This window comes from Mandrillus leucophaeus, unplaced genomic scaffold (assembly GCF_000951045.1).
Source record: "Mandrillus leucophaeus isolate KB7577 unplaced genomic scaffold, Mleu.le_1.0 Scaffold125, whole genome shotgun sequence".
Taxonomy (NCBI): Eukaryota; Metazoa; Chordata; class Mammalia; order Primates; family Cercopithecidae; genus Mandrillus; species Mandrillus leucophaeus.
The window spans coordinates 208,990-228,553 of NW_012100876.1; the positions used below are offsets into that span (position 1 = coordinate 208,990).

The 19,564-nt window shown below is 45.1% G+C and overlaps 1 protein-coding gene across 2 annotated transcripts; it reads left to right on the plus strand.

Annotated features, from left to right (window-relative positions):
• Positions 1-2,583: 2,583 nt before the first annotated feature.
• Positions 2,584-18,727, plus strand: CFAP20 (cilia and flagella associated protein 20). Of its 2 annotated transcripts, XM_011971801.1 has the most exons (6): positions 2,584-3,000; positions 15,349-15,428; positions 16,147-16,258; positions 16,855-17,043; positions 17,393-17,503; positions 18,292-18,727. In XM_011971801.1, exons 1-6 carry the CDS (start codon positions 2,917-2,919, stop codon positions 18,295-18,297), a joined length of 582 nt encoding a protein of 193 aa, XP_011827191.1. In that variant the 5' UTR covers positions 2,584-2,916; the 3' UTR covers positions 18,298-18,727. The 2 variants fall into 2 exon arrangements, with proteins under 2 accessions (XP_011827191.1, XP_011827192.1); XM_011971802.1 differs by lacking the exons at positions 17,393-17,503; positions 18,292-18,727 and adding an exon at positions 17,258-17,282.
• Positions 18,728-19,564: the final 837 nt, after the last annotated feature.

Consider the following 19,564-nt stretch of genomic DNA (forward strand, 5'->3'; position numbering starts at 1 on the left):
CAATGAACTTAATATTACATAACATTAATCAGAAAAAAGTAAACTTGGCCAGGCGCAGTGGCTCACACCTGTAACACCAGCACTTTGGGAGGTGGAGGCAGGTGGATCACGAGGTCAGGAGGTCAGGAGTTCGAGACCAACCTGGCCAACATAGTGAAACCCCGTCTCTACTAAAAATACAAAAAATTAGCTGGGTATGGTGGCGGGTGCCTGTAGTCCCAGCTACTCGGGAGATAGAGGCAGGAGAATCGCCTGAACCCAGGAAGCGGAGGTTGCAGTGAGCCGAGATCACGCCATTGCACTCCAGCCCAGGTGACAGTATGAGACTGTCTCAAAACAAAAAAAGAAAAACAAAGTAAACTCACATAAAGTAATTAGACTCAGAACCTTTCCAAAGGGGATCAATCACAACCTTTATTTTCCTCTATGATTATTGTTTATTTGGTTTTCTACTTCTAGACCCAATATTTGTCACTTTTTTCCTAGAAAATAATTTATCTCATATAGATTTCCAAGTGGGTAAAGTCATGTGTAGTATCTGAATAATCATCATAATAACTCTTCTATTGTCAATTCTTTCTTTAATGTGTCTGCTTTTCTTAACTGAAGTTTTTGCCTAAGATTTTTTAACAATTTAATAACAATCAAGGGACACATTGTTCATCAGTCTAAGGTATAGCGTCTCCAGAAATCATCCAAAAATAACAGTCTCATATAAAAAGCTTTTGACTTTCTTCAGTAATAAGATTCATATATTTTCTCACTATGTCCGGAAATTCTGGCTGGATTATTCAGGGGGCTGACGTGAGGACTGAATGAGTTAATACATGCTAAGGTGTTAATAATATATAGTGCCTGACATATAGTAATTGTTCAACTTACTGCTATAATGGACAAAAACTGCTAATAATGATTAGCTACAGACTCCTTTTCTATCAGCCATACCACCCAGCACAGGCCTAGGCACAAAATACAATATTTAGATGCTCAGTGACTGATGTATGTCAACATTTGAGATTTCCCTTTACACTCAAAATGTAGTTTACGTGTTTTCTAAAATATTCTAGGTATTAATTAATTAATTAACTTTTTGTTTTTGAGACGGAGTCTCTCTCTGTTGCCCAGGCTAGAGTGCAGTGGCACAGGTCTTGGCTCACTGCAAGCTCCGCCTCCCGGGTTCACGCCACTCTCCTGCCTCAGCCTCCTGAGTAGCTGGGACTACAGGCGTCCGCCACCACGCCCAGCTAATTTTTTGTATTTTTAGTAGAGACGGGGTTTCACCGTGTTAGGCAGGATGGTCTCGATCTCTTGACCTCATGATCCGCCTACCTCGGCCTCCCAAAGTGCTGTGATTACAGGCGTGAGCCACCGCGCCCGGCCGTATTAATTTATTTTTATTTTTGTTCTTCAGAGACTGTGTTGCCCAGGCTGGAGTGCAGACCAGCCTGAGTTTGAGACCAGCCTGAGCAACATAGTGCAACCCTGTCTCTACAAAAAAAAAAACTTAGGCAGGCATGGTGGCCCACACTTGTAGTCAGCTACTCTGGAGGCTGGGGTGGGAGGATTGGCTGAGCAGGAGAGGTCGAGGCTGCAGTGAGCCATGATTGCACCACTGCACTCCAGCCTAGGTGACAGAGCAAGATCCTGTCTCAAATATAAATAAATAAATAATAAAAATCAGTTGTTGGTTCAACTCAACTTTCTTAATTTTGTTTATTAATTTCTGCCTTCATCTTAATGTTCAGGATTATTTATTTATTTATTTATTTATTTGAGACTGGGTCTCGCTCTGTCGCCCAGACTGGAGTGCAGTGGCGTGGTCTCGGCTCACTGCAGCCTCTGCCTCCCGGGCTCAAGGGATCCTCCCACCTCAGACCCCCAAGTAGCTGGAATTACAGGCGCGCGCCACCATGCCCGGCTAATTTTTGGATTTTTTTGTGGAGGAAGGGTCTCGTTTTTTTTGCCCAGGCTGGTCTTGAACTCCTGGACTCAAGCGATCCCCCTGCCCCGGCCTCCCAAAGCTCTGGGATTTCGGGCGTGAGCCACCGCGCCCAGCCTAATAATGTTCGGGCTTTCTTATTTTCTAATCAATGTATTTAAGGCGATACATTTTCCTCAGAGTGTCGCTTTGACTGCTTGCCACAATGTGAATAATGACAGGCAGGAATGTATATTAGGCTCTCATTACAGTTAGTGCTCAATATTGGTTAGCTCCCTTGAACCTTATCCTGTACTTGGCCGACAAGCATTCGTTGGGCGTCCGTCCGACTCCAAGAAGCTCTTCAAAGCCACTTTCCCTGCCCAGCCTCTTTTCTCCCGCGCTGGCAACTCCTCCCGGCCTGGCCGTCACACCCCCTCACGTCACTCACCGCCCCGCCACGTTCCCATGACACCACGCAGGCGCCAGCAACAAAGGCCAGAACCCTCCGTGCCCTTCCGCTTTTCCAAAGGCCTCTTTGCGACGACGGCAAGAAAAATAGTTCCTTGACTACTGAGCTCTTTCTCAGGAGAAGGCGGGACCAGGCGGGGCTTACAAGCGCAACGAAACGGAAGTCCGTGGTTCTTGTAACGGGATTGGACCCTGCGCTCCCAGGGGCGGGCTCAGATGGGCGGAGGGATTCATTTTAAGCAACGGGCGGCCCTCCGCCTCCATTGAAGGCGGGGAAATACCGCGGCGCAGGCGGTAGTTGCTTTGGTTTCCGTTCTGAGCTCGCAGCTTAGGAGCTGAAGATCGCGGACTTAGCGTTCCCGCGTCCGAGTCCGGCCATCAGTGACTGCAGATCCGGAGGCCGGGAGCTCAACCACCCTTCTTCGGAACAGGGCCGGCCTGCTGCTGTGCCTTCGCCGCTCGGTGCCTGTATCTACTCCTGGGCCTAGCTCGGCTCCGGGGCGGCTTAGGAGAAGGCCGCCGGCGAGATGTTCAAAAATACGTTTCAGAGCGGCTTCCTCTCCATCCTCTACAGCATCGGCAGCAAGCCCCTGCAAATCTGGGACAAAAAGGTCGGGCTGGGGGCGGCGGCGGTGCGGGGTGGAGGGGCTACACCCCCTCCTCGTCTGGGGACTGGGGACGGGGAATGGTTATGTCGAATTGGGGCCTGGGAGAGGCGGAGAGGACGCTGTGCCTTGTCCTCAGCCTGGCGGGACTGGGGCGCGAGGTGGGGGCGTCGTGTAAGCAGCGGAGGAGGTGAGGTGGTGCATGTGGGTGGGCGTGGCTGGGATCTAAGCGTCCCGCAGCTGTGGTGTGGTTAGGGCCACGACCCTTGCTGCTGACTTGACTTGGTCGGTCAGTCCCTTCTTTTGAGCCACTGTTTCCCCACCAATATAATGGGGTTGATGGTGCCCATCTCCTAGCATGAAATGCACGAACTTATTTGAGGGAGCTTCGGGGATGTACAGATGAAAGTACCTGCTATTCACGGATTCCAGATATTTACTGATATCCTGTTTTGTGCCAGGCACGGTGCTGGGCGCTAGACACAGAGCCTTTGTTCAGGCACCCTTACAGAGGCGCAGACAGAAAAGCTCCGGCCAAGCCAGTGATGTTTAAATTTCATTCATTTGCTCCCTTCCTCCCACTGATCCCAAATAAGTCAGAATTCAGTGGCCCTTGGCACCTGCTCCACACTCACTGTGACTTGCCTGTACTATGCCCTCGGTGCCTGATTTCTCCATCAGGAAAACTGCAGAATGCTGACAGTCAAAGTCTTGTTTGGATTAATAAACTCAGAGCCAAGTACAGGCCTCATCTTTATTCCGGCATCCACTAGATGATACTGTGTTTGGCCCCACGAGATGATGAGTCTATTTTTTGCAGATGTGAAGAAAGATCTAGCTGTCTATGAATTGGTCTGCATTTTATTACTTTGGTATTTCGTTCTTCATGCAAATTCCCAGGCAATCAGCTGTACTATTTCTTGAATATAAGTTACGGGAGGCACTCCAGTGTGGAATTTCAGTCATATTCTTAGTACTTCTCTCTGGGAGAATGTCGAGTGTGGGTATGATGAATGCTGCTTTTTATAGAGATGCATGTGGAATAATCTCAGCAGGGTTTATTGGTAATAAAGCCAAGAATTTTGGAGTTTATCTCGGAACAAGCCTCTGTATTCCCTTATCCACAGATGAGAGCTCTGGGCCACATAAAGTTGGGAGAGAACATGGGCGGCTTTCTGCCTGTCACCACTAGGGAACTCTGTGTTCTGAGGGCAGCTTTGAGGATGGTGTGTTCATAGTGTTACTTTCATAAGATAGTTTAAAAATCTGAATATAATGAAATTGGGCCTTCGTGTATGTAAAATCTGCCCATCTCTTCTCTTTCAGATGATTCTATCCACAAGCTAGAGCTAGTGCCGGAGTACAGGAAAGCAGTTCCTTAATGTTGCTGCCTTACTGAGGTTTTTGGTTTCATGGTTTTTTTCACAATGGAATAAAGCATCGTAAACTGTAAATTGCGTCTGTACAAAGAGAGCCCGGGGTGCCTGGGAACTTTGTAAGGAGATTGGTTTCCCAGCTGTCGCTTGACTCAGTTATGGGCTGTCAGAAGGCATCAAGAGAGAGGAGCCCTCTGTGCCAGTGGAATTTGGAAACTGAATTGTAACAAAGTGTCAGTATAAGGCCATTGAAATCGGGAATGGGACTTGACCTAGGAGGAGAGGTTTTCAGAGCAGATCAGAGAACTTACTAAAGCTCAAAGAATTCCGGTAGTAGGGAGGCCTCAGAATTTCTGTTAGGAAACTTGTATCAGTTTTCCATTTTAACCCTTCTGGGCTTGATCTTGCGTGCTGTGTTTTAGTTTTCAAATGTGGCTTTTTGACTGGTCGACATGTTTACCCAAGAATGTAAAAGCAAAGTAACCATGGTGCACTGTGTCCCTTAACAACGCCACTAGAGGTTGGATGGTACCCTGATGACATAAACACGTGTGAAAACATTGTTAAATCGACTGGCAGGGTTACTTGGAGTAAATTAAAGAGACATTTTGGCAAAACCTTTAGAACACTCATTTCAAGCAAAATCTTCCCAATGGTAAAAGTTAATTTTGTGTTTCTAACTCTTATTTAGACTCAATTGAAAAATGTTTAGGATTGAGGTTTTGTTCCCTCTTGGGGCAAGGGAAGGAAAGAGAAGAAAAAAAGTTTGGGGCCATATCCCTCAGCTTTGTCATGTGTGCTTTTTCTCAGCTATAAGTCCTCAGAAAGTGCTGGAAATTCAATCCAGTAGGGGGAATGCTGGGAATTGATGTACTTATTAAAGATTTATTGAGCGACAGCTGAGTGACAGGCTTTGTGTAGACTTGGGAAGATAGAGAAAACATTTTTCCTGCTCCCAGGGACTAAGGCAAAGTTGTAATAAGGACAGAGTTTGTGGGGAGTTGAGGACTGTCTACATTTAGCTAGACATGGCCTTGACTTTTGCCACTAGGTATATATTGACTGTGGTGCCTATTTATAGTTATTTTATTTCCAGAAAACTTTACTGTTTTCTTTCCTGAGTATATATAGAGAGAATTTCTGTTTGGTTTCTTTGAAGAATCTTGAGAAATTTGGTTTGACTGTTGTTTAGGCTCTGTGTCTGTGTAGAAGTGAGCACTGTATTCACAGTACCAGTGAATTTGCAAGCTTCCCTTTTTATGAGGATGGCTTGCTCGTTCGTGTTTGTAACACCTGCAATTTATTTGACACTCTGAAGCTCACAGCCCCTCCCCTCCATCTCATCCTTCGGATCTCAACTTAAACATTCCTTTCATTGGGAATTTGAGTTAAGCCTCATGGGTACGCCTGTGGCTGGCAGTTTTCTATTGTAGATCGTCCACTGGACTGCAGGTTCCTTAAGCGGAAGAACAGTATCTTGCCTAAGAACCTCAGTGCTAGGGCGTGGTCAGACATCTTGGATTTGCATCCTGGCTGTGCTGTGTTCCAGTTGTGTGACCTTAGCCATGTCCTTAACCACTCAGTTTTCTCATCTATTTCTCACGGTTATGAAGATTCAGTGAAGCTGTATATAAAGTCCTTAGCAACAGAGTTATAGTATATGCAGTCATGCACCACATGATGGCGTTTTGGTCAACGACAGACCTTACACATGACAGTGGTGCCATAAGATTATCATGGAGCTGAAAAATTCCTATCGCTTAGTGACATAATAGTTGTTCGTTAAGTCAAATGCATTACTCGTGTTTGTGAGTAGGTGTAAACCAACCTACTCCACTACCAGTCATGTAAAAGTGTAGCATATACAATGATGTATGGTGCCTAACACTTGATGATAAATGACTATGTTACTGGCTTATGTATTTACTCTACTCTTTATCATTATTTTATTGTATTTTATTTTTCTGAGACAAGGTCTTGCTGTTGTCCAGGCTGGAACGCGGTAGCACATCAGGGCTCACTGCAGTCTCGATCTCCTGGGCTCAAGCAATCTTCCCACCTCAACCTCCCAAGTAGCTGGGACTACAGGCCCTCACCAGCACACCTTGCTAATTTTTCTATTTCTGTAGAGAACAGGGTTTCTCCATGTTGCCCAGGTGGTCTTGAATTCCTATGCTCAAGCAGCCCTCCTGCCTCAGCCTCCCAAAGTGCTAGAATTACAAGCATGAGCTCCCGTGCTGGGCCTTATCATAATTTTAGAACATACTTCTACTTACAACAACAACAAAAAGTTGCCGGGCGCAGTGGCTCAAGCCTGTAATCCCAGCACCTTGGGAGGCCGAGACGGGCGGATCACGAGGTCAGGAGATCCAGACCATCCTGGCTGACACAGTGAAACCCCGTCTCTACTAAAAAATACAAAAAAATAGCCGGGCGAGGTGGCGGGCGCCTGTAGTCCCAGCTACTCGGGAGGCTGAGGCAGGAGAATGGCGCAAACCCGGGAGGCGGAGCTTGCAGTGAGCTGAGATCCAGCCACTGCACTCCAGCCTGGGCGACAGAGCGAGACTCCGTCTCAAAAAAAAAAAAAAAAAGAAAACAACAACAAAAAGTTAACTGTAAAATAGCCTTAGGCAGGTCCTTCAGGAGATATTTCAGAAGAAGGCAGTGTTGTCATAAGAGATGACAGCGCCATGTGCGTTATTGCTCCTGCAGACCTTCCAGTGGGACAGCATGTGGAGGTGGAGACTGTGATTGATGTTAATGATCCTCACCCTGTGCGGCCCTAGGCTCATGTGTGTGGTGTCTGTGTCTTAGTTTTTAACAAAAAAAGTTTAAAAAAAAAAAAAAAAAAAAAAAAAGGAAAAAGCTTATGGAATAAAAATATATAGAAAGAAAATATTTTTGTGCAGTTGAACATTGTGTTTGTGTTTTAAGCTAAGTGTTATTACAAAATAGACTATAAGTTTTTTCAATTTTTAAAGTTTATAAAGTAAAAAAGTTTCAGTAAGCCAAGGTTAATTTATTATTGATGAAAGAAAAATATTTTTAATAAATTTAGTGTAGCCTGCCAGGTGTAGTGGCTCATGCCTGTAATCCCAGCCCTAATTAAATAACTAAATAAAATAAATGTAGTGTAGCATAAATGTATGGTGTTCATAAAGTGTTCAGTAATGTCCTAGGCCTTCACATTCACTCACCACTCACTCACTGACTCAACCCAGAGCAACTTCCAGTCCTGCAGTCTCCACCCATGGCCAGTGCCCTATCCAGTTGTATCACTTTTTATCATTTATACAGTACTTTACTGCACCTTTTCTATGTTTAGAAACACAAATACTTACCATTATGTTACAGTTGCCTACAGTACTCAGTACAGTTGTATGCCGTACAGATTGTAGCCTAGGGGCAATAGGCTATACCATATAGCCCAGGTGTGTAGGATGTTGTACTGTCTAAGTTTGTGTAAGTACACTCTGATATTCACACAGCCATGGAACTGCCTAATGAGGCATTTCTCAGAACGTAACCCCATGCTTAAGCAATGCATGACTGTAGTTAGTACTTTATAAGTAATGACATATAGTATTAAATATGGCAGGGACTAAGGAATTTGCTCAAAACTAAAATAAGATGTTTGAAATGAGCCCACCATCCAGATGTCTAGGAATACGAAATACAGTAAAACCAGACTTCTGAAATGAGAAGAATTTAGTTGCTGCACCGTGGCTCGCCCAGCCCTAAGCCCTTAATGTGGCTCTAAGGCCACATAACCCATGCTGTGGCACCTGCTTCACTCGTTCTCCAGGCGGGGCTCACCTCACCCGGTTCCCCCTCTTAGTAGTAGCCTCCTACTGAATTGAAGGAAGTCCTGTTCTCTCACCTTCAAGCTTTTGCACTTCCTGGTCCCTCTGCTGGGCGCTGCCCCTCACCACCCCACAAGCCTCACTCCCATCTTTTCAAATTAGTCTCCAGTCACAGTTCAAAGGCCTTTCTCAGAGTGACCTTCCTTGACTCTTCAGGCTAAGTTAATTTACTACTACTTATCACACGTGACATTATTAGCTTCTTAAGGTCTGTATTCCTGGCTATACAGGTTCCTGATAGAAGCTTTTGTAAGTTTCTAAACCAACAGCTTAGAAGAAATTAGGGGTTTCTTTAATGTTACCTTGACATCTGGGACCAGCACATCTTATATTTATTAAAAGACTCTTATGTTTAATGTAAACATTACTTCTGGTTGTAAGGAAAATACCAGGAGGTTCTGTTCCCACTTATACTTGTGCAAAACATGGTATAATTTTCAGTTTTAATAGTAGTATCCTGGCGGGGCGCAGTGGCTCACGCCTATAATCCCAGCACTTTGGGAGGCCGAGGTGGGCTGAGGTCGGGAGTTCAAGACCAGCCTGACCAACATGGAGAAACCCTGTCTCTCCTAAAAATACAAAAATTTGCCGGGCATGGTGGCACATGCCTATAATCCCAGCTACTCAGGAGGCTGAGGCAGGAGAATCACTTGAACCCGGGAGGTGGAGGTTGCAGTGAGCCGAGATGGTGCCATTGCACTCCAGCCTGGGCAACAAGAGTAAAACTTCGTCTCAAAAAAAACAAGGTAGCATCCTAAAAGTACATGAGATGAGATTGCATTAATTCATGAAAATGCCTTTGTCTGTCTTTCCTGTCACCTTGTCTTTCTCTCAGCTGCTGCTGTATCTTCCCTACTCCAGGACTAAATATTAGACCAGAGTCTTTTGCTGTTGTTACTGGATAGTGTTAGATTCCCATTTCCTGTTCTAATTTTAAAAATAGTCTCTCTTCAGAAAAAATTTCCTACATTCTAGTTTTTAGTTAGCACGCCTTGTTGATAAAAATTAAATTGGTGCCATTTTCAGTAGTAGAATTCAGTGTATTTGGACATAAAGGTGGTAAAACTTTTTTTTTTTTTTTTTTCTGGCTTTCTCAGGGTCAGCTGGACCCTGGGAGAATGTTCTTCATTATTCTGAGTCGGGTTTTACAGTAATTGAACGAAAGCATGGTTTTTTGGGTTTGTTCGTTTGTTTGTTTTGAAACAGAGTCTCGCTGTGTTGCCCAGGCTGGAGTGCGATGGCACAATCTCAGCTCAATGCGACCTCCTCCTCCCGGATTCAAGCAATTCTCCTGCCTCAGCCTCCTGAGTAGCTGGGATTACAGGTGTGCGCCACCACACCCAGCTAATTTTTTTGTATTTTTAGTAGAGATGGAGTTTCACTATGTTGCCCAGGCCGGTCTCAAAACTCTTGATCTCAGGTGATCCGCCCACCTCAGCCTCCCAAAGTGCTGGTATTACAGGCATGAGCCACAGCACCTATCCAAAGGCATGGGTTTTCATTACACTTGCCTTTTCTTAGCTATGCACATAATTGTCCTTATGCTAACTTAGGGGTTGTTGGTGTATGCCCAGAGTTGCTTGTCTGCTGTCTGGATAGCCCCTGTCAAGTACAGCAAAGGGAGTCTCAGACTCCCTTGGAGCCTGGGAGTCTGAGTCAGAGCTATGCCCAGTTCTCCCCACAGGGGTCTCCCTCTGCCTAATTTCTGTCTGGGAAACCAGCCCTTAACCCAGTGCGGGAACTTTCCTGCTGAAATGGACAGCTCTAATGGCTTAATGTAAATTAGAGCATGTGTCATTAAAGCTAGGATACCAGATGGCTGAGGGTTCAGCTGCCTGCCAGGCTGAGTGGGTGGGGCCAGAAAAATGAAAGTTGGGGGAGGGAATGGATACAATTCGTGTTATTTTTAAAGCAATCATAGAAATATATAGCATCCACCGGCTCCCTCCCTATCCCAGTAGTAGTAGTTTGTTTTTTTTTTCCCTGAGCTTTACCCACCTCCCTGAGGCTTACATTCCGGGGAGGGAGAGAAATCAGTGTTCTTTATTAGTTGCCCTAGCAACCATGGAAAGCCTGGGAGAGTGTAAGACTAGCCTGAAGCTTTGGTCCCCTCTGTTGTCTGCAGAGGCTGAGAACCATTATAATCTGTAATTGCCAGTAACTGGATTCTGAACCTCTTTGAGTACCTCCAGCTCATGGGCAGAGGAGGGGAAATTAATGAAATAAAACAATATTGGCTTTAGATTTTTTTTTTTTTTTTTTTTGGATAAAGCACTCATAGGCCACACTTTGATAGTGGGAATGTGTCATGAATGAAAAAGAATTAACAAATCAAAAACAGCTCTTTGTGATCTAGAGAGGGACAGAGCATGTTAAAACCTGCTTCCACCATCAGCAATAAATGCTGAGCGGTTCATTTTATCTTCATCCCAAAGCCAAGCCTGCCCAGTGACCTCTGAACTGGAAGGAGCTAAGGAAAGGACGTGGATACTTTCTGAGACGTGGATCTTCCTGTATGCTGTTGTCAGAAGCTGGTTTTAGGAGGGGGTTGCTTTCCTGGAAGACCTTTATAATATTAGGCAGTGACAGCCACATTGCCATGGTGGTGGGGAGCCTTTGCCCCAATTGCCTGTTACCTCTCCCCTTTGATCCTAGTTTCAGAGCCTAGAGAAAAGGCTTTGGGAAATTCCCTACCCTCCAATGCACGTATCTGATTGATCCGCCCTTACCACCTCCACCCTACTCTTTTCCAGTGAGTTTGTATTTGCAGCCTTTTAAACAATAAAGGAGAAAAATCATAATTCACTAACAAATTCACTTAATTTTATTTCAGACATCTGGAGGCTTGTCATATGGGGATACTTGTATTTTTCTTCTTTGGGGGTTAAACAGTCTCTTGGGGAAAAGCTCTGTTTAGTTTGTCTTACCACCAGCCAGGTTCAAACTTGAGAGAGACTGACGGGCATTCCTTCAACAAAGTTGCCTTGACCCCTCCAAGTTCCCTTGTTTTGTGGAGTACATTCATTCATTTTGTAAAACTTAAATTTGTGAGTGTGTTTGTTATCTAGTAACACTGGGGGAGAGAGAAATCTCTTTAGTAAGTTATTGAAAATCCAACTAAAAGTTAGCTTGCCTCGGGGCAGAAGTGTAGGAATACTACAGTCTATCCGCCTTCCAGCCTGCGTTGGCTTCTGTGTGCATTGTATGGCTTTGTTTTCTTCTGTAAAGACCTGAATAGGTCATATCTGCTGGAGTCCCAGGGAAGTCGTCAACTTTGAGAGGGGCAGAAGGCAGTTTCCCTTAACATTTTCTCCCTGTGAGATCTGGCTGGTCTTCCTGTGACTGACGGAGGCCTCTTGTTGACTCTGGCCGGAGAGAGCTTGAGGGATGTGAAATTTGAGGGCATGCTTTAAATAAGGGTGGATAAATAGCAACATGTTGCTTTTTAACAATAGCAGTTTCCAGGCCCAAGTTACTTCTTAATCCTTTCAATTTAGCTGTCTATTTGATCTTTGCAGTTTGTCCCATTTTAAAGAATGGTTATGTTATTGAGAATAATTAGTGGTCTGTTATAAAAGTAGTGTTTGCATCTTGTTGGAATACTGCCAGCTCTTATCAGTAGGGCTGCTCGCATTAGTTGGAAATGATTTATTGATTAATTCCTTCTTCACTGAATCTGCCTGGTTTTACACAGAAAATATAGGAGGAATATTGCCACTTAGGTTGCGAACATTTAGATGGCGAATGAGGTGGGCAGTGGTGGCGTGTTCTGCACAGAGCCAAGCCTTTGTGCTCTTAATCTCCTTGGAAAGTGGCCCAGAATTCAAAGCAGGAGGGCATTGAACATTGCCAGCTTTGTCTGAGAAGCATTTCAATGTGACGTTTTGTGTCTTGAGAGCCTAAGAAATGCTCCACTGGCGGGGACTGGGGTCCCGTCTAGCCCAGCATTCTGTCTCTGACAATGGGCACCCATTTGTGGAAGCATTCTTCATGCTGGCGGTCCTGTGGGCTTTGTGATATGCCCCAGCATCTCTGGCTTTCTATAATAGTCCACGGTGGATGTGTTATCCAGGAATTTTTAAAACCCTCCTTGAACCTATTCATTTGTGCCAACTCTTAGGGTGACAGATTCCAGAAGTCAGCAAATATTTGAATGCTTAGTTTATGGCTAGCACAGTGCTAAGCATTGTCGAAGATAGAAATGATGCTTCATAACTGGTCCTTGCTCTTGCTTGAGCTTATTCTTCTTTAAGGAGACAAGACTTGGTTGCAATTGTGAAAAGGGTGGGCAGTGACATCAGATGTCACCTGTAGAACACCAGGCAGACCGTGAGTGGATCAGACTCACAGGGGCAGAGTCACAGAGACTAATGTCTAAAAACAGAAACATATTATTAATAATTTATGTTGAAAAATAAAACTGCCAGCCTCAACACTGATTTCTCCCCATATGCAAGTCTAATAGCCAAATTGTAATCAGAAGGCTGATGAGTGAACAAGAGGAGCTTTAGTCAGTGTGATTGAGTCATTGATTATGGCAGCCTAACACAGCCCTTTCCACAATACCTAAAGAAAGACCATATGTTTGTCTTTCTGATGTCTCCTGTTCTAAACCTAGTTGATCTTTTCCATATGATATTCCATTCAGCCCTAATAGTCCAGCCCTGTTTGTTTGTTTGTTTGTTTGTTCATTTTTGAGACAGCATCTCACTCTGTCACCCAGGCTTGAGTGCAGTGGCATAATCACGGCTTGCTGCAGCCTCGACCTCCCAGGCCATCCTCCCACCTCGGCCTCCTGAGGAGCTGGGACTACAGGCATGTGCCACCACACCTGGCTAATTTTTTGTAGAGAGGGGTTTTCACCATGTTGTCCAGACTGGTCTTAAACTCCTGAGCTCAAGCAATCCTCTCGCCTTGGCCTCCCAAAGTGCTAGGATTACAAGCGTGAACCACCATGCCCGACCCCAGCCATGTTTTTTTGGTTTGGTTTTGTTTGGTTTTTGAGATAGGGTCTTGCTCTGTCACCTAGTCATCTAGGCTGGAGTACAGTGGCATAATCACGGCTCACTGCAGCCTGGACCTCCTGGGCTTAAGTGATCCTCCCACCTTAGCCTCCCAAGTAGTTAGGACTATAGGCGCACTACAAGTGCGCGGCACCACACCTGGCTAATTTTTTGTAGAAACAATGTCATACTCTGTTGCCCAAGCTGGTCTCGAACTCCTGAGCTCAAGCTATCCTCCTGCCTCAGCCTCCCAAAGTGCTGAGATTACAGGCATGAGCCACTGTGCCTGGCCCCAGCCCTGTTTTGAAAGTGCCTTTGCACATCTCTGTTCTGTCCATATTAGTTGCTTAAAAGTTTAGACCAGGCACGGTGGCTCACGCCTGTAATCCCAGCACTTTGGGAAGCCGAGGCGGGCAGATCATCTGAGGTCAGGAGTTCGAGACCAGCCTGATCAACATGGAGAAACCCCGTCTCTACTAAAAATACAAAAAAAAAAAAAAATTAGCTGGGCATGGTGGCACATGCCTGTTACCTCTGCACTCGGGAGGCTGAGACAGGAGAATCGCTTGAACCCAGGAAGTAGAGGTTGCGGTAAGCCAAGATTGCATCATTACACTCCAGCCTGGGCAACAAGAGTGAAACTCGGTCTCAAAAAAAAAAAAAAAAGTTTAATGCTTGAAGATAATTGTTCTTTCCTAAATATTTTGAGAGGAGGAATCTGTATTGAGTATTGATTCCTCCCCATCATCCACCTCCTACATATGCAGCAAACAATACAAAACAATGTGGGATGAGGTGCTAAATTATGTCGTCTAGACAACATGAGCCAGAAAAACAAATCAGAAAAGAGAGGTCAGTGTGGGCTGAAAATGCTAAAGAAGGCGTCTGTGTGTGGCACAGATGGGAATTGAATTCCTGCTTTAAAAAGTAGAAAATTAGGGAAAAGCAGATAGGGAAGCATGAAGCAGGATAACTCCAGGGGAGGAATGCTTTCACTTTTTGTTGCCGCCCTCCTCAGTAACACTCAGCTTTTCCTTGGCTTTTCTGGCCAAAGAAGTACACGAGGCAGGATGGGCGCAGTGGCCCATGCCTGTAATTCCAGCACTTTGGGAGGCCAAGGCAGGTGGATCATGAGGTCAAGAGTTCGAGACCAGCCTGACCAACATGGTGAAAGCCCGTCTCTACTAAAGATACAAAAAAAATATAGCTGGGCGTAGTGCTGCACGCTTGTGATCCCAGCTACTCAGGAGGCTGAGGCAGGAGAATCGCTTGAACCTGGAAGGCAGAGGTTGTGGTGAGCCAAGATCATGCCATTGCACTCCAGCCTGGGAGACAGGGTGAGACTCCATCTCTCGCCGGGCGCGGTGTTTCAAGCCTGTAATCCCAGCACGGCGGATCACAAGGTCAGGAGATCGAGACCATCCTGGCTAACCCAGTGAAACCCCGTCTCTACTAAAAAATACAAAAAACTAGCCGGGTGAGGTGGCGGGAGCCTGTAATCCCAGCTCCTCGGGAGGCTGAGGCAGAAGAATGGCGTAAACCTGGGAGGCAGAGCTTGCAGTGAGCTGAGATCCGGCCACTGCACTCCAGCCTGGGCGACAGAGTGAGACTCCGTCTCAAAAAAAAAAAAAAAAGAGAGAAAGAAAGAAATCTGCGAGGCAGTATGAGGCAGTGGAAAGACTGCTGAATCCTGAGTCTCCTACTTAGGGTTTGGGATTTGCAGTTCCGGGGTGCCAATGTCCACATTTATAAAATGGAAACAGTATCACCTGCCTTGTTGTTTTGACTGTGTGAGGCTTAAGTGAGAAGATAATGTGTGTGATATTTGTGGTGCATAGTAGGCATTCAGTAGATATTAGCTGAATCTAAATTGAGCTGATGTATTTGGGGAGAAGTTTCCCCTGATTTATGGATTGCCAAGTTACCTGGGATTCCCATGGTGGTTGATGTGACCCTGTCTAGAGGTAATAGCATGGCTTACGTACATATAAGCTTCAGTGTACTGTGTCACAAATTTCTTTGTACGCCTCTTGGGCTACCGTGGTTTTCTTGAAATGGTCCTATTCAGCCTTATCAGATATTTCAGTACTAATAGAATTTTCTTTCTTGTAGGTACGGAATGGCCACATCAAAAGAATCACTGATAATGACATCCAGTCCCTGGTGCTAGAGATTGAAGGGACAAATGTAAGGTAGGTTGCCACCTCTGTTCTCCCAGAGACATCATGTACTAGGGAGGCATATGTCATAGAGGCTAATAGCACAGACTGTAGAGTCAGAGTGCCGGATGTGAGTCCAGCTCTGCCACTTAGAGCTTACCCTGGACAAGTTACTGAATTCCCCAGACCTTAGCATACTCATCTGTACAATGGACAGAATAATAGTACATTTTCCCTATAGGGTTATTGCGAGGAGTAAATAAATGAATATGTATAAAACACTTAAAACCTTGCTTAGCACATAGTAAGCACGATGTCAGTATTAGCTGTATTATTAACCACAGTGTGTGTTGGGGTGGGGAGTGGGCGGGGTTGTACGGCTCATCCAGTGGGTGGACAGTGTGGTTGTCAGTGCCATAGAGGTCTCAGTTTTGGTTTTCTGTCATTCAGTGGCTCCCCTGCACCAGAATTGAGGTCTTCTCTCACCGGAGGAGCTTCTGAGATCCACTGTCTGGCTTTTTTTTTCAGATATTTTATTGCTGCTGTCTAGTCCTGTGTTAAGCTTTTATTTCTGGGTCCAGCGTTTGTTAAAGCATCTGCTGACTTAGGGCTGAGGGATTCACTGGGTGGCGTGTCTGAATCTTTTAGATCTGCTGTCCAGTGTTTCCTCTTGGACCCTGTATTATTGTTGTGTATACCACAAAGGAAGAGAGTCCAGGAGTGTGTTTATTGGTATTTCCTCTCTCTACAGCACCACATACATCACATGCCCTGCAGACCCCAAGAAGACACTGGGAATTAAACTTCCTTTCCTCGTCATGATTATCAAAAACCTGAAGAAGTATTTTACCTTCGAAGTACAGGTAAGTACATGGACGTGAATGTGTCCACTCTTGGCTATACCAGAGAGATAGCCTTTGACCTGATGGGAAAAAGTGGCCCTACAAAAGTATCTTTATCCTTTCGCATGTATTCTTTTCTGCTTCTACTATAAGCCCAATGCAGTCCTTGTTATGTAAATTTGGCATTAGTAATCAAAATTTAATGCCAGGTTTTTAAAGAAATAGTAAGCACCTAGAAAATCTAGCGATTTCAAAGCTTCAGAGTTAGCATGGTATCCATTTCGGGAGTGACTATTTAATACTCAGTGGCTGTTCTGTTTTAGTATTTCTGATTTTTCAAAAGGAATAACATTTAGGTACTCTATGGTCTGAGAGCCAGCCGACTGTTATATGTCATAAACAGCTGGTGTTGTCTTGGCAACAAACAAGATAAACTTGCTACTTCCGGCCCATCTGCATGCAGCGTATGACCTGTGTCTGGTCTGTTTATTTTCCTGTGAGTCTCAGCCTTGGGAAAGCAAGCTGTGGGAATTCAGGTCCTTGTCTGGACAAGGTTGTGTGCTGCTTCCAAGACAGAGCTTCTTCTCTGTGTGATGCTTCTTCTCTGTATTTCACAGGTACTAGATGACAAGAATGTGCGTCGTCGCTTTCGGGCAAGTAACTACCAGAGCACCACCCGGGTCAAACCCTTCATCTGCACCATGCCCATGCGGCTGGATGATGGCTGGAACCAGATTCAGTTCAACTTATTAGACTTCACGCGGCGAGCGTATGGCACCAATTACATTGAGACCCTCAGAGTGCAGGTACTGCTCCTTTCCCAGACAGAGCCCCGGGTTGGGGTTAGGGCACACTGCGTCTAATACTGGCTTGTGGCCCACACAGCAGAACAGTGTGTGTTTCTGGCTTCAGTTTCCCACACTGTCCAGAGAGCTTTGGCCTCACAAAGGTCCAGGAAATATTGAGGAGTCGGATCAGGTATAGAGGTGAATGCAGCAAGAAAGACCTCCCTCTTACCAGAATCCATCCCTAAGATAAGCCAAGGAAATGCCAGAGATGAAGCGTTTCCATTCCTAGAAGAGGGCCTCTAGAAGACTCTGGAAAAGGGAGAAAACGGTCACGTTTAGCCTCTCAAAAGAAGCATTGCCTTGACAGATCCATGCAAACTGTCGCATCCGACGGGTTTACTTCTCAGACAGACTCTACTCAGAAGATGAGCTGCCGGCAGAGTTCAAACTGTATCTCCCAGTTCAGAACAAGGCAAAGGTAAGCCAGTCTTCCCCAGAGGAAGGCCCACCAGTGAGTTGGGGGAGCTGTGCTCCTGGAAGGTGCTCTGGTCTAAGAATTCAGCTGCAGAGCCTCTCTGTGTTGACACTTTGGGGGGTCTTTATATCACAAGATCTTAGGTCTCCTTCTAGCATCAGCACTGAATCAGGAATGCTCCTGTGAAAGATTCTGTTACTGCTGTCTCCCCTCTCCACGGTGAGAGGGGATGAGGCACTTCCTACCACTGGCTCACAGAACTTCAGAAAATATCTTCCATCTTAACTCTTTTTTTTTTTTTTGAGATGGAGTCTTGCTGTGTTGCCCAGGCTAGAGTGCGGTGGCACTATCTCAGCTCATTACAACCTCTGCCTCCCCGGTTCAAGGGATTCTTGTGCCTCAGGCTCCTGCGTAGCTGGGATTACAGGTGCCCACCACCATGCCCAACTAATTTTTAATTTTTATAGAGACGGGGTTTCACCATGTTGGCTAGGTTCAAACTCCTGACCTCAAGTGATCTGCCCGCTTCGGCCTCCCAAACTGCTGGGATTACAGGCATGAGCCACCGCACCCGGCCCCATCTTAACTCTTAATCAGCCCAAAAGTAGTATCAGCTGATAGGTACCTGCTAACACAATAGTGGGTGCTTCCCTGCTTGTCTGCTGCAGATGTGTGTCCATTCTCCACAGTCACTGTCCACTCAAGTGTCACCAGAGGCAGGGGCCTGTGACACTGACCATCTGTTTTCTAGTAACTTAAACTGATGCCTCTTTTCTGTTTTTTCCCTTCAGCAATAACTGGAATTGTGACTCAAGGGATAGACCCTGGATGTGACTCTTCTTTTAAAGAGGAAACTATGTGGAGGATGATGCAAAAACATATTTATCTTAGTTCAGTCTGCTGTAGTTCTGTTATTTATACTTGGTGTTGCTTGTCATGGACACCGGTGAACATGTCGTAACTCTGTAACTGCATTGTAAGTGCAGTGGGGGTAAGGAGTCCTGTGAGTGGCGCGTGAACGCTGGAGCTTATTCCGCCGCCTGTCCCAGTGTCGGGGCAGATACCTTTTCCATGAACTTACAGAATTCAAGATGGCCCTTAAGGAATTCCAGACCAATATTTCTTCCTGCAGTTTATTCTGTGTTTTATATATTATCTAAATATTTGTATATGCTGTGTAATACTCATAATCTGGAAGTGAATAAAATGATATATTCCTGGTTTGTACATTTGTTCCTAGTTTGTCTTTCTTCATGGTGATGTTTCTGTTTCCTTTGTGATATGAAAAGAGAACTATTTCCATTGAACATCTTGTATATTTCATGCTGTGAACTATCTTGTATTAAAGTATCTAAAGAACAAGACATATTATGCAGCTGACCCTTGAACAACACAGGTTTGAACTGTGCGGGTCCATTTATATGAGGATTTTCTTCCACCTCTGCCACCCCTGAGACAACAGACCAGTCCCCGCTCCTCTCGCTCCACCTCCTCCTCCTCCCCTCCTCATCAATGTGATGATGAAGACCTTTATGATGATCCACTTAATGAATAGTAAGTGGATTTTCTCTTCCTTATGATTTTCTTAATGACATTTTCTTTTCTCTAGCCTACCTTATTGTGAGAACACAAAATACAGTATGTAATTCATACAAAATATGTGTTGAATGGCTGTTTATATTATCAGTAAGGGTTCTAGTCAACAGGATGCTATAGTAGTTAAGCTTTGGGAGAGTCAAAAGTTATACATAGATTTTTGCATAAGAGGGTCGGTGCCTCTAGCCTCTGAGTTGTTCAAGGGTCAACTGTATAAACTGGTTCAGAACAACTTTTAAGACTAAATGGGGAAAAAAAATAGTATATGACCAGTGGAATCATCTTGCTAGGGATTGGGTCCTAGGTTGAGCTTAAGACAGAATGACATAGTCTAAATTACACCTAAACGCCTTTGGTGCGGTAATCAGCACGTCTTGTATCCTCAGCATTGGAGCAGATCACCATTTCTCTATTTGAGTTCCAGCTGAAGTACTGGCTTTGAGTGTAGGGACTTAAAGAAAAATGTTT

Coding starts and splice junctions, on each gene's coding strand:
- CFAP20 (XM_011971801.1), top strand. CDS start 2,917: ATGTTCAAAAATACGTTTCAGAGCGGCTTCCTCTCCATCCTCTACAGC. Junction 16,259..16,854: donor ATTTTACCTTCGAAGTACAG/GTAAGTACATGG, acceptor TGTATTTCACAG/GTACTAGATGACAAGAATGT. Junction 17,044..17,392: donor TTGAGACCCTCAGAGTGCAG/GTACTGCTCCTT, acceptor TTGCCTTGACAG/ATCCATGCAAACTGTCGCAT.